We start from the raw sequence: 24,234 nt of genomic DNA on the forward strand, positions 1-24,234 counted from the left end.
ACTAGACGGTGGAATGCAGCATAAGGAAGGGAAGCTTGAAATGCATCTCCCCTTTGCCTGGCTCTTCAGCGAAGAGAAATACGCTTTCCAGCAACTGCACGTCCCCGCTTAAGCGGTGTGGTGCCGGAACTGCCTGAACATGTGTGGCCTCTACCGGGCGTCGATCCTATCTTGGCTGCTGCTCGAAGATGCAATCAGCGATCAGTTGCTTCTTGTTCAGCTGGAGCGGTTCGCCCTTGACTGTGGGTAACCCCACCAGGTGCCTCCACTCGATCGTGCGATTTTCACCACGATGAGATGGAAGTGCTCCGGTTCACAGAGCAGCTTGTGTTCGTCAAAGGGGACTGTCAAAGAGCTCAAGATGAAAAAGGCTGGAAGATCAGGATCGAGTCGTTGGGACTGAACCATTTACAAATGCTGTTCAAGTACAGATACAGGTAAACGCAGCTCCCCTTAGAAGCCTTGACACAGTTGTCTCGCCGCGTCCGCGCTGCATACACACCGGCGTCTCCAATTTTTGAGAGTTGGTTGGATCCAATTTTCCAATGCGCGACGGATCTTCGCTGCTCATCCCGACCCGCCCGCGACCGTGTCCACCAGCGACGGCCACGCGCCAAGGGCTGGGGCTTTATACATTTTACAAGTTGTTACGCTTTTCGACCGAAAACAAAGAGACCGAGAAGAACACACCTGAACAAGATACGAGCTTGGGGGTTCAGGAGCGTCGCCAACTTCGAAGATGGAAGGAGGCATCTACCAGCGCAGACGGAAGTCGGGATGGTCGCTACCGAGCATATCAATCTCACTTGGAGTTTTGTTCTCAAGTCTAGACTGACGCAGGCCTGCTTCACGTTTGGCGTTTTCACTACGCTGCCACAGAACGAGCAAGACGACGATGATCGAAATGCAGGCTCCACCTGCCACATTGAGCGAATTACCAGGGACGAAGTGGGGTGATTGTTTAGGCAGGTAGGTCCAGGTGGAGATGAGGCCACCAAGGTTTCCGAACAGAACAACAACGCCAATGGCGCCGGCTCGCTCCGTGTCGTTGTTGGTGTTGGCAGCTGCGTAGCTTGGCAAGAGGGCTCCAAGATTGAAAGCCCCGAGGCACGACAGGAAAGAGCCAGCATAGCGCACGTGGAAGTTGTGGCTACCCAAAAATACAGCGTAGCCGGAGAGCATGAAGAGTCCGCATCCGAATACAAAAACGGCGTACTTACGCAGTTTTGTGGAAGCGTACGCGACCAACAGCACCGCCAGAGTGCCAACAGCGTTGGGTGGCACAGTGAGCAGCTGCTGTTGGATCACTGTGTACTGTGGAGAAGGGTAGAGAACTTTGACAATGGTGGGAAGGAAGACAGCAAGACCTTGGACGGTGATGTTGCAAAAGGTGAACATCAAGGCACATGCTAGGGAGGTGGGTGAAGTGATGCCCTTCCACAGCATCTTAAACTTGACATTATCAACCAAGACCTTTTGCCCCACCATTTCGCTGGCTAGTCGCTTCTCGGCAAGCGCCTTTTCAGCTGAAGAAAGCCAGCGCGCACTTTGGATGCTCTCGGTAAGGGTGAAGAAGCCAATGAGGCCAAGACCCATGGTGATGACGCCTTCAACGAGGAAGATCTGCTCCCAGGTGTGCACTTTACCGATACCATGGACCTTGAGGATGGCGGAAGCGAGAAGACCACCGCAAGCACCAGCGGCAGGACCAGTGCTGATGTACATGCCAAGGCGGAAGGTGAGCTCGTCTTTGCGGTACCATCTGCTCAGGTAGAAAGCGATGGTGGGTAGCATACCGGCCTCTACCACACCGAGGAGGAAGCGGACGGCAACAGCGGAGCCAAAGCTGCGGACAAACGCCATCAAGAAGCTGAAGAGGCCAGCGAGAAAGGTCATACCAGAGATCCACTTGGCGGGTCCGACGAGCTTGGATGTTGCGGTCGAGGGGATCTCGAAGATGGTGTAGGCAACGTAGAAGCAGGTGAGAAGAATGTTGTACTAGTACGACTTTGGGTTCATCTTGAGGGTCTTTTCAAGGCCGGCAATGCGCGCATTACCGATGTTGGCTCGATCGATGAAGCAGAAGAGATATAGCATGACGACGACAGGAACAATGTGCCAGTCGATTTTGTGACGCAAGGGCTGCTCTGCTGCAGCATCGGCGGCAAAGGTGTCGAAAGAGTGCTTGGAGATGGCGGCGGCGCCCTGTTCGGGAACCGAGCCGGTTTCGACATCGTGGAAATTATCTTGAGTCGTCATGGTCTGAGGTGAGGGCCGCGGATGAAGTCGGGGGAAAAGGGGGGGGAGGGAGCCAAATGGAGAAGTAGTTGGGTGGATGGGTCGTCGAGCAAAACAATGAGACTTGGTCATGGCGGATGCGCGGGAGCTTTATATCGCGCACAATTTTCGCCAACCCGGTCTCGGTGAGGGGGTGTGGCAAACGAAACGCTCGACTGGGTTCTATGCTGCGTTGGCGACTGGATCGAAGCCAAGGATGATACAGAGACTGACTGAAACAGGGCCAGCGTACTGCCGCGCTACCCCGCCATCAGCTTGGCTCTCTAGTGGAAAAGCTAAGTGAGTCGCTCTGAGAAAACCCGTGGTCGAGGTGCCTTGCATTTGTGAAAGTGTCTTATCCAGACCACGTGGCGCGGCCGGAACAGGCTTAGACTCCTCACCCTGCTGATGGACGTACACCTCGGTAACGTGCCGTGGTCATTGTTGGGAAGACCTTTGACACCCTGAATCGAGCACGATAACAAGCGCAGAAGGTGCTACCGCGAGATGGGGCCTGGCCGCACAATTGGATTTGTATGCAGGGGTGCATGCTGATGTATCTCGTCCGCGGCCGGCCGCGGACCGCGGACAGAGATAGCGGGGCTTTAAATGATATACTGTCTGTCTCAGGTTTGTTGAAAATTCGTTCAAATTCCACTTGCCCGCCCTACCTTGTAGCGCACAAACGGCGTTGGCAAGACTGATAAGCTCAATGCGGAGGACCGAAAAAAGTCACGAAGAAAGATAAGCTTAACGCGGGGGATGGAATCTTTGAGACACCACCGCGAACCAATCAGATGCGATTCTTCTCGACCTAGACCCAACAAACAAATGCTGTGTGAAACTCAGATCGACATGGCTTATGCTTGTTCATATCTGTGTACTCCACACTTCGGACGTACCTCCTATATCGGATTGTCTGGAAAGAGCCTTCTTTGCGATTTGATGGCGTAAACTGCAATCGCGCAAACGAGCCTTCATTCACACACGCATTGATGTCAGAGTCGGTAGTGTTCCAGCCATGCGTCCGTCTTCCAGTGTGGCTATGATATATATTGGTTGGTTTGTATGAGCTCTCTGTTCAGCCTCACTCAATCAGCTGCTCCGCTCTTCCCATTGTTGTTCTCCTCCTTCCTTGTGCCTCTCTCCCTTTCCCCCTTTTTTCCCTTTAACCCCTTCCCGCGTAGCCCGCAGTGCCCGTGTTACACTTCCCCCTCGTCACTGTACCTGGATTTCTAGTATGAAGCTCCTCAAGAGGCAGTGGGCTCAGCTCCTAGTCTCTTGTCAGCTATCTCTGCTCATTTCGGGAGACGTCTGGGGCGCAAGCATCTCTACGCCCACCCTCGCTACATCAGTAGGGCCAGTGCAAGTCTTGCAGAGCAATGATCTTTCCGCTTCGACCCAGGCAGCCGGTGCGCTTGCTCTCTTATCGCTCGACACGTACCAGCAGGGCGCCACTAAGTGTGCCTCGCTCGCCGAAGGTGCTCTCCCCGTGCAGCTGCTCAGCAGCTCCGACCTCATCGCTCTACAGACCAACCTTGCTTATTTGATAAGCCAAAAATTGCTGGGCAATGCAAGCTTCTGGGTCGACAGTCCCGGTGGATCGTGCACGGCGATAAACGGTAGCACCGCCCAACTGTCTACTGTGGCTTGTACCAGCACGCTGTACACGCTCTGTACCTCCACGGCGCCAATGACCACAGATGCAAGTGGGCAACCGGACGATAAGTATTCTATAGAAGTACAAACCCAGGATGGTTGGCAGCTTACCGGGACGCGTGATGCACGCTCCTTCCGTTTTCTTGGCATTCCGTACGCCGATGCTCCTGTGGGGAATCTGCGCTTTTCCCCTCCGCAAGCGTACTCTGGAAGCAAGAGCCTTGGTGTTCGTACCAAAAGAGATGCCTGTCCCCAGCCTTTGACTGCTGCAGGTTCCAGCACGGGCAATGACATCAGCGAAGACTGTCTCTTCCTTAACATTTTCACTCCTTTCCTCCCTGCAGCTGATAACGGCTCGCTGCCGTTGAAGCCTGTCGGCTTCTTCATTTATGGCGGTCGATATTACACCGGAAGTGGTGGTCTGATTGATTACGACGGTCAAAATTTTGCCAGTCGTAACGACATTATCCTCGTCACGCTCAACTATCGACTTGGTGCCCTCGGCTTCCTAGCTACTGATTCTATCCTCAACGGTAATCAGGCCATCCACGATCAATTAATGGCGCTGCAATGGGTCCGCGATCATATTGCAGCTTTTGGCGGCGATCCCAACCATATCACCATCTTCGGCCAATCGGCAGGAGCTCAGAGCGTCACAGCATTGCTCAGTTCCAGTGCTGCTAGCGGCAAATTCTCCGCCGCTATCGCCAGAGCTCGCCGATCGACCTGCCGTGGTTCTCACGCGATTTGTATCAAACCATAGTCACGCCCAACACGGCCGAGGCGGTTGGATGCACGACTGAGACAGAAGCCGCGATGGTTGCGTGTTTGCGTCAGGTGCCGTATACGTCGCTGATCGCCAACACAACTGCCCAGCAGGTAGCAACCGCGGTCAGCGGAGCTGTTATCGGCCCAGGTTACTTCAAAGGCGGAATCGGTCTTGGTTTGACGGAATACTACCTGCCTATTGTCGGTGGCGGCGACGGTGTGATCGATGGCCAGTTTGTCGATCTCTTGTCCCACGGTACGCTGCCAAACAAGGTGCCAACCATGTTCACCGAAGTTCGCGACGAGGCGTACTTATTTGTCGATAAGGTGGCGCCTCCTCTTGGCTCGAGTCAATTGACGTTGGATCTTGTGCAACTGGGCGGCTACTCGTTCCTCGAAGCCACGGCGATGACAATTTCGGGCCAGTTTAGGGTAAACTCAAGCGCTTCAGATGGCGTAAGAAACGAACTTGCTGCGATGCTTACGCAAAGCGAGTTCCTGTGCCCGCACGGATACATCTTGGACAACTACGCCAAGGTATTCCCTCAAGTTTGGCATGCAGTGCTAGACAAGGGGCATCCCTTGTCTGACGATCCCGACTTTTCGCCCGCAATCTGTAATGACGGATATGTATGCCACACGGCAGATCTTTTACCCATTTTTGGCACTCTCAATGTCAAGACCAAGGACGCGGTTCCGTATTACTCTTCGGATGAGCATCTGTACTTTCAGGTCCTTAACGATATCTGGTCCTCCTTCCTCCGAACACACAACCCAACACCCTCCAAGTCATACCTGCAGCTGCGCGGTTCGACTTTCAGTGCTACGCTCAACTACTTCTACGGCCAAAGCGCAAGCCTTCCCTTCCAACCTTACAATACGTACAACGACACCAATATTCTGGGTTACGACACACTCCTCCACCGCCCAAGTAGGTGGCAATCACAATGCCAGGGCTTCTTCGACAAGTATGGCTACACTTTCCAGCGTGTTTGAAGGCCACTTACCCGGCTCGCTGTGACCCAGGATGAGGGCGTGCTGTGGAAAGCGGCGCGCAGCCTTGTCGGAATAGAACTGGCCGGCTGTTAGAAGTCTTCTCGCAGCACCTCGCCTATACTGTTAATTGCGGCCCACGATGACGTCGACTGTACTGAACAAATTTGGTGAAATCACCGCTGCAGATACAATTGGTGTTTGATGGTAGAATTAACTGGGCGCGTGCTTCCTTGGAAAGCAGAGACGACAGGGACGGTTGAGACGGCGCTAAGCAACGAATGACCTTCATCTGGAATTCAAGGCAAGAAAGATTGGAATGGAAGAGAGTGGAGGCTCGTTAAGCTTGCAGATAATCGTGCAGGCTTAGCGCCAACCAGGATCACTAGGCTGCATCGTCGCCATGCTGGTCTCACCTGTCCTTTCTCCCTTCCTATCGTTGTTCTCTGCCTCCAGCAACGCCAACACAAAAGTACGGCGGCAGCGGTTGCACAACAACCCCGCAAACTTTGCATGTACGGTGTAAGCGCTGCTGTTGCAGAATTTTCTCAATATTTCGACGCCGATGTTGCTCAGGGTTACATGCGCAAGCTTGTATGCACAAAGTAACAGAGGAACGCATGGATTCAAGAAGGAAGGGGGAAAGTTGCAATTCAGTATAAGTACTAGGCTACGCCGCTCATATGCGGCGAAGAGAAGATTCTATTGGAAAGAACGCTAGACGTTGGCTTGGTGTGGAGACCGTGTCGGTGACTGGAGATTCTGCTGAGAAGTCGACTCGGGACCCGTAGCATGCAATGCAAGCTTGATGCTACATGACCGCAGTGATCCGATTACTACAACCTGTGCACTAGACATGGGCGAACAATCGGCTTTAGATTTGAATCTGTTGGAGCGTCGCGAGCATTCCGCGCCTTGCCAAATCTAGGCGGAGTAAGTTCCTGGATCTTCGTTTTTCTGCAGCGATATGACCTGTGATGAGAACCTGGGTGAAGAAGCTTTCCATGATCATTGGAGGGATGTTGCACAACAATTGACCAGTCAGACTCCACTACATAGCGGTTGCGCCAATGACATGACAGACGGTGGAAGCAGCCCCTGTTACAACCGCCCATCGGTGGGCAGCCACTTTGAACCCAGTCCGACACTCGTTGGGTTTTCGAAACCTTTCTTCTCTCATCGCTGAAAGCGAGTCGGCTGCAAAGGTGTGTTTGTGCAGCATTTCGTAGAGCACATCATCGCCTTGAAGCAGAAGATCCAATTCGTTAAGAAAAACGTTGTTTAATCTAACTTATGTTGAACATTACGTAGAACAAACCCGTCGTTCATTCCAATCAAGCCAGCATACGTCCCGATCAACAGCCACCAGTTATCGTTGGAATGCATCAACGGTCCAATGGCCCCCTAAACCACAAAGGCAACGATCAAGATGATCAAGCCAGCTAATCCTCCGACGATCTGGGCATACATGTTGATCACGCGTTGAACCGCACCTGGTCGCGGAAGCACGATAAGAGTGCTAGCGTTAGGACTTGAGTCATTGGTGAGCGAACGCCATTCACGTTCAATCTGAGAATCGATCTGGACAATGTGGTTTAGAACCGCTTTGTTGCAAGCAGCGTCTTCTTCTCGCGCTATTGCCAGGAGCGAGAATAGGAAGACCATTCAAGCCGATGTGGCCGAGTTGACATCCAACTGCCATAGGTCGCTCCAACCAGTCGAGGGTCCAAAGGCAAGCCAAACGAGCATAGCTACCCAGAAGAGGCCCACGGAAGAAATGTGGCCTGTCACCAATGCGATACGAGTTATCACTTGGGTTAATCGACCTGGAGATGGAATGGTGGTATTCACCAAGTCTTCCTCATCATCCTGGGCAGAACGAGGAGGAGCAGTCCGGTCGAGGAAGGTCGGTTGATGAAGTTGCAAAAACTCCAGCATTCTACGTTTCGAAGCGTTGCGCGAACGGAGTTGGGCCATGTCCACCAAACCGGCATGGAATTTGGTAAGCTGTTGGCGCATTGGCATGGTGTCTAAGATGTAGCTGAAAATAACCTGGCCGTTGCTGATGACGATAGGCCATAAAGCGGATTGGGAGTAAGAAATACCCAAAAAGATCCAAGTCAACAGACAGATTTGCACCAGACAGAAGAAAGCTTTGCTGGCCGATACGTGCACCAACCAATCGACCATGTATTGCAAACGGTCAAACGAAGCAGATTTTGGCGCCGAGTCGTCCTCCTTTGGCAACACAAGGATATGTGAAGAATCGTTGGACAAGGTATCACCATTTGCTTCGGTTGAAGATCCGTCGTTGCTATAAGACGATTTTCTGACCAGCTCAAGGAGCTTGGCTTCGGCTCTGGCGTCCAGGAGGCTGGGAAGGCAGGCAGCGGCACAAGACTCGACTTCCTTGAGCGGCATGAACCGGCAATGAATTGTACGGCACATGGTGATTGAAAGACGAAGTCAGAAGCGAAGGGAGGGGTTCAGATCAGGGATGTAGAGCAGCGGTAAGAGGAAGGCGATAATGGAATGGTATGAGAGGTAAGAATTCAAGCGAGAAAGGGGTTATGGATAGGGTTATGAGGAGAATGGCCGACGTAGTTATCAGATGAGGTTTGGATTGCCTAACATGTGGTTCGATTCAGACAGATTGCAAATGAAGACCTCTGCGGACGCAGTCGGCAAGAGTTGTTTCAGTTTGCCGATGAGGCCTTTGAGTCTCTATGATTGGGGCAGCATTCAGCCAAGTTGGCTTCAATGTGCCATGCCGAAGACAGGATCAAGAATTCTCGGAACTAAAAGGCTATTGATTATAGTAGGACGTTGGCGAGCTGGCGGTTTGTTTGCTGTCAAGCAGCTCGGCTGGCATTGAGGTCATGCAGAAGCACATGCTTCTGAATCTAGACTCCGCATCTTCTCGATGGCGGATCAGATAAAGCGTCTTGGCCCAAGCCACATGAACCACTTCGGCAAGAACGGCAGACGACACCACTTTCCCGGCAAAAGTCGTGCTGCACACTGCCGCCAGCGTGCAGCTATAAATTAGACACCAAGCCCTTTACGAAAAAAAACTTCGGCTGCGACCCTCGGAAAATCTGGCCGCTTATATCGACTGTCTGAACGCAACAAGGTTGCCTTTCCTTTCTATTTGCACCTTGTGTTCTGAGAATAGAAGGCTTACCGCAAAGGTTCGAACGAGCCGAACCGGTCCTCTCTTCAACAATCTTGGCGCTGCATTGCTTGCACTTGGACAAAACTCGGCCCAAAACTTAGACCCCATCGAGATGTAAATTTGGAAAATAGTAGGAATTTATCGCAAGCTTGGAATTGGAACATGCGTAGCCCTTCACCGACGGCATGATCTACATACATGGTTTGTACCGACAGGCGAGATGGCCCCGACGCGGTCAGGTTAGCGTTCCTATCGGTACTTCGATCTCGTCAGAGGGAAAGTGACAAGTTCGTGGTCGGCCGGATAATGCCGAGTCGCAAGAAGACACGATGACGATGTCAGCTGCATCATTCGTAGAGAAAACGCCAACAAGTGAGTAGACTTGACGCTCCAAGTGTTTGAGACGAGTGTGATGCCGAAGGTATACCCTGGTGAGAGGCTGCGTAAGATGGTGGCAACGGCGAAGGCGATGAATGAGAGAATGGTAGCGATCGTCACATCGATCCTAAGTGAGTCCAATCGTTCAACACTCGGACCATTTTTGAGCTTTTCAAGACCGAGTCGAACGCGTAAACGTGAGTTACAGGCCATCCACTTCCGTCAGGCTTGTCGTGATGCTTGTTGAAAGGACTCTTGCGCTCTACGTAGATGAGGTCGTCGCCAAATGTCTCACGATTGGTCTAAGCGTGGGTCAGGCCACATTGCTTGACCTGGTTAGAGCTAAGCTGTTTGAGATTTCCTCAAGCAACAGTCTTGGTTGTTCTCGTGCGTCTTTCGAGCTTGAAACATGAGCGAGTAGCAAAGTGGCCATCGATATGGTTGATGGTGCCTACAACTGCAGCACTGATGGCAGCTAAGCAGAGGAGCACGGCGACGGCAACTTTTTGCTAGAGCATTCTGTCTCTGCAGATGTAACCAGTTGGTCGGATCGCTGTTCGATTGAAAGTCGATTACGGCGGTTCAGGTAGCGAGCGATGTGAAGCCGAGCACAATGGAGTACAGCCAAGGGTGCCAAGAAAGCCAAAGGTCAGTCCCGTCATCTGCATGCGACGATTAGGTTCTTTGAAGGGGGTCTCTCTTTTGGACTAGAGATCCTGAGAGGAGAAAGATGGAAGGAAAAAATCTTGTTGCACGCTCAAGTTTTTCTAATATAGTACGTCCATCTCTTTGTGGATGATGTTCAAATCCACAGAGCCATGTGAGACGTTGGTGAAAGACACCAGACGTACGAATTCGCAGAGGTCTGCGGCTTTTAACGCCTGCCTTTTTTTCTCAGGGGCCGGATTGCTGCAGTACTTCTGGCCGCTAGGGACAAAGGCCTGTCTCTGCACAATGAAAGATCCTGGAGACACGGTGTCGCTGTAATGCATCCAATCGTCGACAGTGCGCAAAGGTGCTTCAGTGCATCGCTTTGGGATCCCGCCCTATGCAGGCTAAGATAAATCCGTCACATCATGATCTGCAAGTTATCAAATTTCTGCGTGTAAACTGTCGGGCAGTAATCTAATCCAAAAAGATAAGTAGCGTAGCTGGACATGATTCCTTTGGCATGGGCGATTTACCACAACTGCCCGTACCTGGCATTGAAGTTTTTACCTTTGTGCGAAGCCCCAGATTCTGCGCCATGCATGACAGTCATGTTAGGTTCGACACAGTGCAGAAGTGAAACTGTGCGCCTCCTGCAGCAACTCTCTCGCCTCGTTTCGGGTCTTCGCACCAACATCGCTTGTCGGGGTAGCATCTATCATACAACGATGTTCACTTAGGTAGTCCAAATTTCGCACTCGCTCTGTCAATTTACCCAATGCCGTCTGTTATGTTCGGTTTTCGGAATGCAACGAAGAATTTAAATCTTATGCAGGGTCCCTACAGGGTCCACTCTGTCTGGAAAAGTCTGACGGCCCATTTTTTGTTCGTTTCAATCTCCCCCGCTGTGCTAGCCCCTACAAAGCATAACCATACGCCATTGAAAGGGTACAGCGCATGGCCAGGTCAGATGCGCAGCCTGAGAAGACTTTGGCTGTAAGGATCAGTGCATTCGGTCTCACCTCTTCCACGGTCACAAAGGATCTTGACATTCGTCCAAGCAGGCAAAGGCTGGGTACGCCATGCACAGACACGCGCCATCCATTTTTTTTTCCACAGACGACTCCTTCGACTAGAGCAATATTAGGGTTCTGGCCGCAACACAGCCGAAAGGGCCACAAGCATTATTTCTCACTACGGCCTGCAACAAGACACGTCGTCTACTCAAGGGGATATCCTCACGTGTACTCCCTCTGTCAGTAACGGTCTGGGAGGTGCATCTGACTGAATTCTCGACGGCTCACAGCTAACCGTCACAAAGGTTGGAGACGCATGATTGCAACAAAGGAGACTGCAGACCGGGAGCAGCCGTGTTCGATCAAAGCTGCACACTCCCGGCTGTGACCGTGACTGGTCATCGCACACAGTTCTCACCAATGTTCCCGTGTCTTTCCTCATCCATCATTTCGCAGTGTTTACGGTCAATGTTGGCAATCCATACCATGTGCGGAAAACGCTGAGTGTTGCCTCTGCTGAGATCATGCACAAGCTCAAACAGCATGTATCAACTGAGAGCCAGAAGGCATTGCCAAAGCCGGTGGCATGTGTACCAGCCAGCTGTCTGTGTGGAGACTGTGAGCGGTGACTGTGACCGTGACCGTGACCGCAAGCTCACTGCAGCGTGGCCGTGAGATCTCCAGTCTACGGTCTCTGGCTCAACAGCAGTCAAGCTAGCGCTGGTGTGTAGGGTCAGGTAGCCGTGACTGCTGACCGTTGCACGCACAAAAAGGTGTATCAGACCGCGGCACTATTTGCGGCAACCCCCCTCGTTTCGTGCGTTATTGGCACGCTTGTCGAGCTCGCCGAAGCTGTTCGGCTCAGATTCCACCAACATGGGCCAGGAAGGAGCGGAGCTAGCAGGGCCACGGAGAAGATCTTCGATGATATTTCCGAGCTCTTAAGCCAAACTATAGTAGGCGGAACTGGATGGCGCTGCTGTGTTGACAATTGTGACGATTCCAATGTCAGCGCCGACATCTCGCAAAACGACCAAGGCAGATCCTCTACCAGTTTTGAGGACGAGTTGCCAGCCAGCTCCGAGGCCAAAGCGTCGATGTAGCGGAAGTCACCGTCGATATGAAAGTCTTCCAATATCATACAGTCAGTCGACTTTGTTCGGAGACTAGATTGCGGACTTGTCGTTTTTCTGATGCTTCGGGGTCCGACAGTCTAGCGGTTCTATAAGTTACCCAAAGTGATTGTACTAAATCTAGTTTATTTTCAAGGCCGGTTCCAGGGCAGAGTCGTAGATCTGGTCATAGATGTTCCAGAAACTCTTTATATAGTGGAGCGAGCGACTTGTCCTGTGCGCAAGGAACGCGATTTCGAAAGCCTTCTCAAGGCACGAACAATCCTCGCTCCGGAGGGCTGCATTCTTGTGTCGCACCTGACCACACTACTTTTCCAACTTCACTTCCTCTTTGCCGGAACGCAGTGATCCTTCAGTGGCGGTCCTAACGCACAGATTCCGAACGCAGTTGTGAAAAGCAGCGAATGGACATTGTCCGACGCGGTCTATGTCCATTCGGGTCATGCACGAAACACGGCGAGCCGTCTGCTTCGCAATTTGTGCGCTACAGCGTCACAGCGAGCTTCAAAACAATGCAAGTATTCGCTATGATAGTAAGTAAAGCAGCTTATTCTGCGAAGGCGAAGTTGACTGAAAACAAGATATGACGATGTACTCAGCTGGTACAATTTCCCAGCCATTTTAGAATTACTTCAATTGAATCATCTACTTTGAGTAGTTATCGCGTCAAACTTGTGTGACACTTGAAAAAAGTGTGTCTAGCGGAGTCGTTTCCACTGGGAACTCTGCTTGCGGCGTTGTCTAGTTTCCTGGTGACATGAGCGCTGCGGCTACTACAGCTGGTGCAGCAGGATGTCAGTACCAAATCCATTGGTGCTTCTTCAGCGCAGCTGTATTGAGGACCACCTGTCCCCAAGTGCACGCCACCAGGCCACAAGCTTTCCTCAACTTGCTATGTGACTGGTTCACCTGCATGTATGCACCTTGCGGATTTGATTAGTACTGAATCTCCTGTACATTGTATAAAGCTGCAAAGCATCATGCACTGCGTGATGGCATTGCTGCGGTGTCGTTTTTGTTTTTGACACAAGGAGATAGGCGCGTCGGAGCGCGGATTTGCTCGATAAGGCCGAGTGCTGAGTGAACAATGTGCCGCTCTCACACACAGAAACAGACTAAAAAGATGTCACGCTGTGAAAGTGCCTGAAAAAGCGTAAAGAAACGCCCTCATGTCCATTCCTTGCTGAATACTAGTTAGCATCCTAAGCCGGAGATCTCGGCAGTGATTAACTGTTTTGTTAGCCCTCGAAGTGGTCACAGACGAAGGCTGGTCGAAGCGTTGGAGGAGTAAGTCTTTAATACTATCGGCGATTCCAAGGTCGCAGCGACACTGTGTCGCCAGCGTCGTTCGGCTGGAATGACGTGCCTAAGTTTCCTGATCGTCGATGCTTCCAGACCGGCCCCCTGACCTCTGTTCGGTTTCGTCCCTGCTGGTGACGCTCGAATGTAACAGGGTCGAAAATGTCTGGAATGTGGTCCTGTCAACCAGGCGCATCGTCAATGCAGCGCTGTTAAGGACGTGCTCGCCAAAGCATCGCTCAAGGAGAAAGATCTTCCTCGCTCGCTCGAGGCGCTTGATCAGACCTGATTGAGACAGCTCTTCCTTTCGTGACCACCCTTCTATCGCCCTCTCCATAATCGCGAATCCTGCTTGGTGAAATGCCTTTGTTTCAGGTGATGGTGGTGTCCCATCACTATTTCGTGCCACGAGCCTGACGAAGCAACGACCAAGCTGTGCATAAGCTTTATATGCCCTCTTCGTTGCCGACATGTATTCGATCTCTCGATCTAGGAGCTGGCCAAGCACGTCTCTTACCGCAGCGGCAGTGAAGTTGTTTGGGCCTTCATGTTCAGCCTCGATGCTTGCAGGGCGGGCTAAGGTGTCACAGAGCATGAGCGACGTGCTGTGTTGGTCAGAATGCTGCTGCTGGAAGAGCTTCCGCAAAGAAATTGCATGTCCCTTGCACGCTTCGTCAGCTGCTGCTCTCGCCTTTCCCTTTCCTTTGGTTCCTCGGCGACGTCCTTGCTTCTTCGATGCTTCTTGTACATCCGAAGGCATTACAGCGATTGGCGTTTGAAAGGATCTTGCCGAAAGTAGAATCTTTTGGTGCTTGAACAGCGAGTCAGCCGACTGTACAGAACGCCGAACAGAGTGTCCAAGGGTAGACTTACCCGGTAGCATTCACCGCGATACACGAAGCTGAAGTGTTGCGATCGATTTCGATTCCCTTCAGTCTGGATCCCACTCGCGCGGAGGGCACTTAGGACTGCCGCGAAGATGATTGCAACATTATCAGCGCTGTTTGCGGGGTTTACAGGCGTTACGTACGTTTGAATGGACTCGGTCAGTTTTCTGAAATCCCTGGTACCGCCGCAACGTCTTGAGGGGAGACCATAAGGTCAATGTCCATCCGGTTGGCCAAGTAGCTTTCGGAGCTGCCACCATCCATGTCGTCTTGATACAAGGCAGCTAGCAGGATGTGGTTGTGGTAGCGGCTACCTCTCTGGACTGTGTAGGTGAAGTTTTAGGGGTGAGATGTAGTTTATGTATGCAAGATTGCCTCATTTCCAGCAAACTGACAGAAACTGAGCAATTGTTGTTCAGTAGACAGCATCAGACCAAATTGAGTCCTGCCTTGCGCTTCGTGTATAGGAGCTGGCGAAAGTGAGTTGCGCCAAGAAGGCAACCGTGACGTCCAAGTGGCACATTCTTTCGACTTTCTGCCAGACCTTGGCGGGTCCTCGCAAGGAGCCGCGCACGACAATCACAGTGATAGCGATCTGGGCTGCTCAGCATTCGGAACGGATTGCCCCGTCCAATCCAAAGTAGGCCTCTCAGCTCCTGGAAGCCAGAAGGAAGCGAGCTTGGACATATGGGAAGCGCGACGCAACACTCGCCGAGGTCCGAGAGTGGGAGCCGAGCTTCTCGGAAGGAACGAAGCTGAGCGGATGTTCCCACGGCTAGGCTCAGGCCCTTGAACGTGTGAACTTTGTATCTCTAGATGCCGCAATTGCATATCGGGACGGCTTCTTGTTGAATCGCTTAACGTATGCAGCAATGCAGCAATGCATCATCGTAGCAATCTGGTTGGCAGTGAACTGATTGGCAGTGAACTGGAGCAGGTGGTGTTCCACAATGTCAACGATGTGAAAGCGTAACCGTTTGCCGTAAGCCATTAGTAGAACAGCTGTCAGTGTCTGCCACAGCAGGCAGGGAAGTGACCAAAGCTGATCCGGCAGCGCAAGTTCGAAGAAGAACGACGAACTTGCTGTCAAGCTCGCAAGCGAGGCAGCGCTTTGTTCGCCAAGATACTGTACGTAATACAGCGTGTTGTCAATCCGCTATGGATCCTAGCGAGCCAAAAGGGGCTGCACCTTTACCCGCCACTTGCTGCGTCTACAGTCTAAGCCACATCGTCTGCGTCCGCAAAGGCATGAATTATTCGGAAGCTACCTACCAGCTGCCACCACTTCTTTCTGTGTCAAGTGACGTCCGTTCTCTCTGATTGAAAGCGCTGTTCACTTGTTCCCTACAGAAGTAACAACAGGCGGTCATTGTGCCGCTCTTGCATTGTATATATAGTTTTTCACATTTCCGCCAGGCAACTGCTCCGACTATGCACTCTCCACTTCAGCTTCTTCAGTACGGACATTCTGGAAGGTGTACGAAGCGATCAAGCTGCGAGGCGAAGCTGCTTGCGGCCAGGTCTACGAAGCGAAGTGCTCAGAAAGCAATATTGTGAGTTCTAAGACTCTCCAACTATCAAGTCTTTGCGCATCTTCCGCCGACTGTCATACTCTGAATTCTGTTTAGCTTGTTGCAGTCAAGCTCGTCCGACCCACGAATCAAGCGGAGCATCGACTGGCTCAAGAAGAGGTTCGCTTCAACCGTCTGATCAGCCATGTCGCGATTGTTCGCTTCATAGAAGCATGGAAAGAGCCCGGTTGCGTCTACAGCGTCTTTGAGCTTTGCTCAGCAAATTTAGCCGCACACATCGACTACGTTCATGCACCAAGGTGAGTCCAGCCGGACCTCTGTTGTCTTCTCTCTCTCTCTCTCTCTCTCTCTCTCTCTCTCTCTCTCTCTCTCTCTCTCTCTCTCTCTCTCTCTCTCTCTCTCTCTCTATCTCTATCTCTCTATCTCTCTCTCTCTCCTCTCTCTATCTCTCTCTCTCAACCCTTGACCAGTCTTGCAAAACGCTCAACTCTTTCCCAAAACTTCCTTTGCAAACTCCCCCAGTCTTGGAGTTGGACGTCGAAACGCCGTGTTTGAGCAAGTCAAACCAGAGCGAGTGGCTCTCCAACTCATCTTCGGGCTGCAATATCTGCACACGGACAAGGCTCGACCCAAATCCATACTGCATCGAGATCTGAAACCCGAAAACAGTAAGCGCCCAGTGCTGAAGGCCTCGTCTTCTGTGGTGCTCCTTTCAAAGTTTAAAAGTTCACTAATGAGCTAGTGATCGGATCTTTTTCTGCTTCTATCAGTACTCCTCGACTCTTCTGTAGCTGCAAAAATATCTGACTTCGGTCTGGCTTGCTTAGTCGAAAAGGGTCAAAAAGCGAAGCTCGGAATCACTGGCGTGAGTTTCATTCACTATCTGTTGTTCAAGGGCCTCTGAGACTTGCCTGATCAGCTGTCTCCGATCTATCGCTTGCCTTACCAGACCCCCGGATTTCGTAGTCCCGTGAGTTCTTAAGCCTCTCGGCGCATTGAGGAGCGTTCGCAAGTCCGAGACCTTCTCCTTACGAGTAGTGCTGGTCCTGCCACTGGCTGACAATTGCAATTTCATTGTTCATTCTTCTAGGAAATGCTGAAAGTCCAGCAGTACGGCACCGCCACGGACATTTGGTCCCTCGGAAATGTTCTGTGGGAGCTATTCACAGGATTGTAGGTGTAGACATCCCCGCCCTTGGTACAAGCATCAATTGTATTAACGTTTTGTTACGTTTCGACAGTTCTTCGCACCGCGAAATCGAAGCGGGATCATGCAAAAAGAATGTTCGCATCAATCTCCAATCGGCACGTAAAACTTTCGCTCGAAGTCAAACGGTCAAGGACATGCTTTCACAACAGGTGCGTCTTCCTCGCAACTTTGCAGATATCCGTAGACGCAATCTAAATTGCCAAACGCTGACATATCTCTGTCTTTTAAAGGACTTCGTTCGACCTGGCACGGGCGATCTCCTCAACGATCCAGGCATTCTTGAAGCGCTTTACGAACTCTGGCACCCAGATAGGTAAGGGATTCTTCTGCTTCTGATATATGCCCTCAAAGGTTTGGTCCTCACTGTTCTCTTTCATGCGCCAAAACAGGCTTCGCCTGGGATCAGCAGGTTGTTCTAGAGGAAGTCAAGCTCCATTGCCTCCGGTGGACAAAACGCATGCCGATAGGATGATTCGGGAACCGCTGTTCGAGACAGCAATTTCTTCTCTCGTCACTGAAAGAAGTAGGACTGCGAAAGACAAGTGAGTGTACCATCTATTTCACAATGTTCACATTAAAAAAGCACACGTTCTGACACATGTTTCCTGAGCCCGAAGGTCTGTTCCCGTTTTCACTTTCAGGCGCATCAAGCTTGGATGATCTGTTCGATTAGCTTGCCCTTGTGGTTCGATTTCATTGTGAATGCTTCAAAGCTTTCGAACCTGTGCGAGACCATTGATACTCGACAGTGATATTGAAGAACTTCCTTCACGAATTTGAAATGGAGCTCGAAGTCTCCAAACGCAGCACTGAAATGCAGCGAAACGGGTGCATGAGTGAATGGCCTCCATCTTTCTTGTCGAGCTATTAGGTGAAAGACTGAGGGTGGTATATGGACATGTTGATTCCTCCGGACGACGTTCGGTGCCCGAAACCTGGAATGCACCTCGTGACAGCAAGCCAATGTCGTCGAGGAAGCAGTTGCTACCGCAACTCGTCTTTGTGGCAAGTTGGAAAGTCTGCTTCGTTCTATCATTGGGTCTACATTGGTCGAGTTGCAGTCGTACGGCTATACAATCCCATCAAATGCAACTGCAAATTGCAGACGAACGCTGTGGCGGTGTCACGGGCCAAGTATGCTTGCTCATTGTCACCTCTTTGGCTTAGTTTCTAACCTACTACAGGTGCCGGTCATTGAAGAACTTTCAATGCCTCTCGTGCGACAGGGCGAGGGCGTCTGGGCGAGCGGAGCTCGCCTCCCACCTCTTCATATGCCTAGGCCATGTATCTAAGTTTCCTTCTCTTCCTCCATCATCTCTCTCTCGTCGCTAGGCTAGTCACCGCCTAGCGCTCGATTCTTTCCCTCCCTGTACTCCCTCCCTTTGTTCTTCGCTCGCCCTTGCGCTCTTCCAGCCCCCTTTCCGGCGGGCAGGGAGCCTCATCGAGCTCTCAGGTCTTACCATAGGCCGAGCCGCAATCAAATCATCTCTTTCACCCATGCAGCGAGTGACGCTCAGCCGGGACTCTCTTTTTACAATAGCTGAGATAATCAAATGTGTGAGAGACCGTGCTTCTGTCGTTCAGGCGACCTCGTTGAACTCTGGTAGCCCTAGAGTTGCTGAACCCTCCGTCACTTTGTGTGGATCAGTGCAAGGCTGGCGTTTGGTACATCTTCGGTTCGCAGTTGACAACTGGTCCACAGTGGTAAGTCGATAGCTAGCAAGGTGGCGAACGCGAGTTTTGCTTAATCGCCTTAATTTCAACAAGAATACCTTACAAATATCGTGTCATAGACTGATGTGAACGTAGAGGGTAAACATAGGTGTGCGCCCTCGTAAGACCATTTCGTCGAGCTATTGAGTGTATGGACGTTGAGACATTCTCGAAGTGTTTTCAAACGAGTAAGCGCTATGTGAAAGGTACACTCAAGCGAAAGGGCGAGCATTCTCCCCGCAGCCGTGCTCTGTGCCTGCTACTCGTATCCGGAACGCCCCGGACTCGCTATGCTTCGGCTAGTTCATTGCCATCAAGAAATACATGGGTAGCTTTGCGTATGCGCGAGACCAGTTCAAAATGCCATTAGCATCGTTGACTGAAGACAATCGATTTCGCTGCCATGTTTCAACCAAGTTGATAGGGCCGCATGCAGAGAATGGCAGACTAATTGAAAGCTTGTAAGCTTCAGAAGCAACAAATTCGAAGTCGACACATAAAGTATTTCATGTAGTACGGACGTGGTACGTGAAAAAAATTCAACTGCAGCTCAGTCTCCAGGAAATGATCCGGACTGTGCTTGAAGTGATCAGTGATGGTGATGAGTATGCGTGAGTCTGCAGTTTCACTTTGGGAAGGTTCTTTGCATGCTGCTCTTGCTGCGAGCATGCATCAGTGTCCCCAGCGCTGCCTTGTCATTGTGCCACGGAGGCTTGAAAATCTGCCTCTATGTTGGCAGAGGATGCATGTTTGATAACATCAAGACCGTGCGTGTTAGCGACTTGTTGATTTGCTGGCCATCAGATAAAATGGTGTTACCATTGCATTGGCAAAGCAAGCTGTCCATGTCGGTATACTAGTTTTGCAGAATGTTGAGCAATGACACCCCGATGACACCCGGAACCCAACCGGACAACAACTGGCATAATAAATTCAACATCTGATGTGATGTTTCCAAGGCTCTTTAGAGTACGCTGTTGTCTAGCCACAGACTGCTATGCCAGACGTGCTGGTTGCGATAAAGCCGATGACACCCAAGTACAGCCAAAATGCATGTTGTGTCTTCCTTCGACTGCTGTACTTGCTGCCGTGAACAAAGAGCTCTGCAACAACTTATTTACTGCTTCAGAAGTTATAATTTCCGGAAATGACCGAAATGTTAGGGGGAGGGTTGCACACCTTACCCGGTACACGCCGAATGCGCTTACGGAAAGGTACTCAATTTCTCCTCATCGCACATGTCGGCTACTCGAAATGTGAGGGTGGACGAAGAGTATTTCGAACAGACATGGTGCATGGCGCTGTTTGAGCTTACAGTTCCGAGGAGCAATGTTGTGCGTGTACCGGTTTCGAATGGTACTGTGGGGGAGGGGAGTGGTAAAGGAACACAGTGGTGTTTGGCGGCCAAGCAGCTGATGCTTTCGTTGTCGTGTCGATCGTTCTACCTTCGACATCGGCTAGTGTCGGCGCGGGCGGAAAGCGTCCAGGTAGTATCGCTGGTGCAGGTGGCGTTGGACAAATTGCAAGAAGAGGAGTACCTGCACGGCCTTCATCCGGTGCTACATCCGCATGACTTTGTGCCTCTGTCGCATTTGAGAGATCCGTTCTTTCGGTAGTTCATCATGCAGTGAAGAGGAACAGGCTTTGGAAGTAGGTGGCCAATGTGGTCGAGAAGAATTCGAAATTGAGGACGAGGCAGGCGCACAAGAGGGGCGAGTGGTGGAGGGTGTGGCAGTGGGGTCGGGTGGAGGGATGGAAGGGGCACGAGAAGGCGAGGCGTGGGGAGGATGGTGAGGGGTGCTAGAGCTGTTGCGTGAAGGCAAGGGAGGAAGAAAAGCAGATTTCAACTCGCAGCGATTCTGTACAAATGCTGTATAAATGTCATGCATGTATTACACTTAGTCTCACATCACTCACCTATGAAGCAATGAACTCGAAACACCTCTGTTGTCATTGACTGGTCCTTAGCTCAGCCTGTGAGAGGCTTGACAAAGGTCTCGGATTCTCTCCTAAATTTCTCGCAACTTGCTCGTACGTTGTCACGCCTCGAGCTGATCAGTAGAGCAAAAGAGGAGCACGGCGCAGGTCGAGGAGGTTGGGGTCTTGTTCCACAAGAAGGTCCTCGAACTTCGACCATCCCTCGTTCTTGACGAAAGCCAGCTCTGACGGGGTAATCGGGATGAGCCAAGGGAAGATGACGTCGAACTCTGGGCCGTGATAGGTGTTGAATGCATCCGGCAGGTAAGAGGGTAAGGTCGCGAAAAATGCGCTCAGTTGCGAGTCGGGCACAAATGGACAAGGCTGGTCGAGCTCGAGGAACTCTCCTCGAAGCACGGCTTGCCCCGAATGGACCACCTGAGTGCCAATCTGTTGCAGCACCGAAGGAAACGGCCCCGGGGCCGACGCGGCGGGAAGTATGAGCACCAGTTCTTGACGTACTGCTTTCCCGGATTTGGCCGAGCGGGTGGGGTATTGATTGAGGCCGAGCGTGGCGAGGACCGTCCAACCGATCTCTCGAGGCACTTCTCCGAACTCCACGACCTGGAAAGGCGCTACCAGGCCGTTCTCGTACGTCGACCAGCCGCGCTGAATCTCACCCAGGTACCTCTCCATATGCTGAACAATACCGTCGACGACTGTTCCGCTTGTCGAAGCGAGCGCCATTGTTGCCTTCACTAGATACGGACTTTCCTAATATGCACTTCGAAGTGATGGGGAACGATGCGTTACTGAAAGAGGTGTTGTTGGATCGGTAGACATGTGAGTGGGTCTCAAAGAGAGGTTTCGGATTGAATGGTGCAGATTAAGGGGGCAATGAGAAACCCAAAGCATGCGTTCAGTTTCAGATTGTGGAGAAACTACGAAAGCTTGATGTCGGTACTGCTTGCTGTAAACGAACCGACCCGCCAGGCAACAAATGTTTTGTAGTATTTGTAATTTGCTGTCATTCGAGCGTTCAAGACAGACTCCGCGGCGGAGGAGGGGCCATCCACACTTCAACAGTATGAGTTTTGCAAGTCAATGAGGCCACCACACTATGCCGAAGCCGCGCAAACTTAAGAGTTCAGCGACAGTGGCAGCGCGACATTGTTTTCGCTGATTCGGAATGCCTTTCGGACGTTTCCGAGAAAGTAGGGCTTGTATATAAGTTGCGTCCGCACTGACAATTGGAGCCTCTTCGTTCACCAACCTATTCAATTCACTCCTTTCATGTCCCTTTCTTGTCTTTCCCGGAACGTCACTAGAAGGAAGCTTTGCGCCAGCCAAAAGCGATATGGTCCTATATGTGAAAACTCATCAGATGAAGGACGACAAATGCTCAATGTGGATGGCAGAGGAACCCGATGAAGCACGTAGTCAAATTGGTATCATGTTGACCGCACTCAGCAACGGAAAGTACGAGTACTTTACAATCTACCGAGTACCGCCGGATACAGAGTACGACGAGTTTCCAGATATGGATGAAGTCATCCAGAGTCGAGGTTACGGGCAACGATTCACCGTCGAGGTGTTTCAAATCGGTCAAGACGGTCTCTGTCGCCTCTTCGTTGTTGGGCATGCACAAGCCGCCAACGATTGCGACGAGTGCGAACAAATCACCGCCCCCGACGGGGCTATCGACTGGGTTCGACCAGCTGAAGTTCTGGACTTGGCCGAAGCGATCAGTCTATTCCAACACTACTACGACCATGATTGCATTCCGGCGGGCTGGCACCTTCGAGAACGGCCAGAGTTTACTCGCGAGGTCGATATTACAGACTGAAAGACCCATTTGTTCCTACAAAGTCGGAAGGTTCAAAGCACAAGCAAGGAACCCCAAGATCAAAGCGAAGCAACAGGTTCGAGAGCTGGGGAAATCTCTGCATGATTTGAATGCGAGTAAGTTTTCGGTTTAGTGGTCCGAAAGGTGAATTAGCATCTGAACAGCACCATACACTGTCCACGGAGCAAACTGAGTAATCCAACAAGCGCTCGGAATGCTGATGAAGCACCACCGGCGGCTACAATATGCTTACAGTGGCCCCCTGTCACGCCTGAGTGTCCTCTCGTGTGAGAAAGTCGCACGTGACCTCCGGCACGACCTATTCTGAGTTCCGATCGTTCGTCAGCAGGCCAGCCTGCCTGCTCCTCACGCAATACGATCATCTTTTTCCCGTCATCTCGCGCATATAGAGCGCAAGCATGACCCCCCGACCCCCCTTTTTTCCCTTTTTTTTGTTCTTTTTTCAACGGCCCGCGCGTCAATTTGCGGCGGGTCATCCACGAGTAAAAGGCATTAAGAGAAAAGTAGGCGGCTGATCTTGACCTGTCGACCATTTAAATACACAGATTCGCAACCGTGCGCCAAAAAGCACTAAAATATCTGATAACAGGACCAGGGATTTTATTTATTTATTATAATATTAATGGAGCGAGCTTTCCGCTTGACCCCTCTCCTTAGATAGCGTTTATTGCATGTATATAAGTCGCACACTCTTTAGGATTGGCTGGCATGGTAAATGTTATTTCGTACCTCTACCGTTTGGTATGGCTCATGTCGCTAGCTACAGCTATACTTTCGTACACTCCATACAGTAAGCACAGCACAAGCGCTCCGATCCGCAGTCGTCCCTCCTACGCTCTTCACCTATATACGCTAGCCTCTGGTGGCGACGCCGATCGCCTTCGCCAGACTGAGGTTTCAAGCACACAAACACTGCCACCAGTCCCTTAAGCGGGCGATGCGCACGCTACTCGTCCATAGACGAATTCAACCGTTACACCGACCAAATGCCTTCATCGTTCATTCCACCATCGATCTGATGGCTCCCAAGTTTCGGTTCGACTCTTCCCGCGTGCACAATGAGGTGTGGTCGCGCACGCGCGGCTTCACCGAGCAGCAGAAGGCTGCGTTTACCGCGGGCTGTGCGCGCAGGACGATGGGCCTTTACAAGGCGTGGGAGCCGTCCGGTGAAGCTTTCTCCATCCTCGAACGCGGTTTGCAACTTGTCTGGTGTGCTGCAGGCGGCCACGCGATCACCCCTGAGCTTGCATCCGCGGCGAATTGCGAGCTTGAGGCGCTGCTGTTAGATGAGGATGATGACGACTGGACAGGGAAGAGTTCAGTTCTCGATAGTGCGGCAATCGCTGTCATGCGCTCGATCGACGTTGCGTTGGGGGCGGAGTTCCAATACATGGAATGGTGTGTCAGTCAGCTTCTCGACTCTGCCTACTTCATCGTTAACGAGGCAAGCGACTCCTCAGACTACGTCCTCGACCCGGAAGCTTGGCCATTCTTCGCCCAAGTGCTGAGTGTTCTCTGGCAGGACCTCGACGCGCTTTCTGGGGATTGTGATCTCCACAGAGAGTTTCTCGCCACTTACCAATCTCGGGTCGAGCAGGAGTCTGCACAGATGGCCTCCGAAGCGAGGGCGCTCCTTGACGCTTGACGCGATCAGCCACGATAACAGCAAGTGCGACATATGCCGGGGACGCCTAATGGTTCGGCCTTCGGCCTCAAAGCAGAAGAAGCTTTTGATGGAGAAGGCCCACGAGCAGAAACCAGC

At 51.6% G+C, this 24,234-nt stretch overlaps 6 protein-coding genes across 6 annotated transcripts; 4 read left to right on the forward strand and 2 right to left on the reverse strand.

Annotated features, from left to right (window-relative positions):
• Nucleotides 1-753: 753 nt before the first annotated feature.
• On the reverse strand, nucleotides 754-2,259 carry EX895_001542 (uncharacterized protein; the record flags this gene model as incomplete). Its single annotated transcript, XM_029882141.1, has 2 exons — nucleotides 754-1,870; nucleotides 2,000-2,259. The coding sequence occupies 2 exons, from the start codon at nucleotides 2,257-2,259 to the stop codon at nucleotides 754-756; spliced, it is 1,377 nt and encodes a 458-aa protein (XP_029741742.1).
• Nucleotides 2,260-3,517: 1,258 nt separating this feature from the next.
• Nucleotides 3,518-5,700, forward strand: EX895_001543 (uncharacterized protein; the record flags this gene model as incomplete). The annotated part of the gene is made up of 2 exons (XM_029882142.1): nucleotides 3,518-4,610; nucleotides 4,700-5,700. 2 exons carry the CDS (start codon nucleotides 3,518-3,520, stop codon nucleotides 5,698-5,700), a joined length of 2,094 nt encoding a protein of 697 aa, XP_029741743.1.
• Nucleotides 5,701-16,054: 10,354 nt separating this feature from the next.
• EX895_001544 (uncharacterized protein) lies at nucleotides 16,055-17,292 on the forward strand (the record flags this gene model as incomplete). The annotated part of the gene is made up of 6 exons (XM_029882143.1): nucleotides 16,055-16,064; nucleotides 16,593-16,630; nucleotides 16,715-16,735; nucleotides 16,856-16,938; nucleotides 17,007-17,124; nucleotides 17,206-17,292. The coding sequence occupies 6 exons, from the start codon at nucleotides 16,055-16,057 to the stop codon at nucleotides 17,290-17,292; spliced, it is 357 nt and encodes a 118-aa protein (XP_029741744.1).
• Nucleotides 17,293-20,743: 3,451 nt separating this feature from the next.
• EX895_001545 (uncharacterized protein) lies at nucleotides 20,744-21,352 on the reverse strand (the record flags this gene model as incomplete). Its single annotated transcript, XM_029882144.1, has 1 exon — nucleotides 20,744-21,352. One exon carries the CDS (start codon nucleotides 21,350-21,352, stop codon nucleotides 20,744-20,746), a length of 609 nt encoding a protein of 202 aa, XP_029741745.1.
• Nucleotides 21,353-21,989: 637 nt separating this feature from the next.
• On the forward strand, nucleotides 21,990-22,451 carry EX895_001546 (uncharacterized protein; the record flags this gene model as incomplete). Its single annotated transcript, XM_029882145.1, has 1 exon — nucleotides 21,990-22,451. The coding sequence occupies one exon, from the start codon at nucleotides 21,990-21,992 to the stop codon at nucleotides 22,449-22,451; it is 462 nt and encodes a 153-aa protein (XP_029741746.1).
• A 1,039-nt stretch (nucleotides 22,452-23,490) lies between these two features.
• Nucleotides 23,491-24,117, forward strand: EX895_001547 (uncharacterized protein; the record flags this gene model as incomplete). Its single annotated transcript, XM_029882146.1, has 1 exon — nucleotides 23,491-24,117. One exon carries the CDS (start codon nucleotides 23,491-23,493, stop codon nucleotides 24,115-24,117), a length of 627 nt encoding a protein of 208 aa, XP_029741747.1.
• Nucleotides 24,118-24,234: the final 117 nt, after the last annotated feature.

Source organism: Sporisorium graminicola, chromosome SGRAM_11 (assembly GCF_005498985.1).
Source record: "Sporisorium graminicola strain CBS 10092 chromosome SGRAM_11, whole genome shotgun sequence".
NCBI classification, from domain to species: domain Eukaryota; kingdom Fungi; phylum Basidiomycota; class Ustilaginomycetes; order Ustilaginales; family Ustilaginaceae; genus Sporisorium; species Sporisorium graminicola.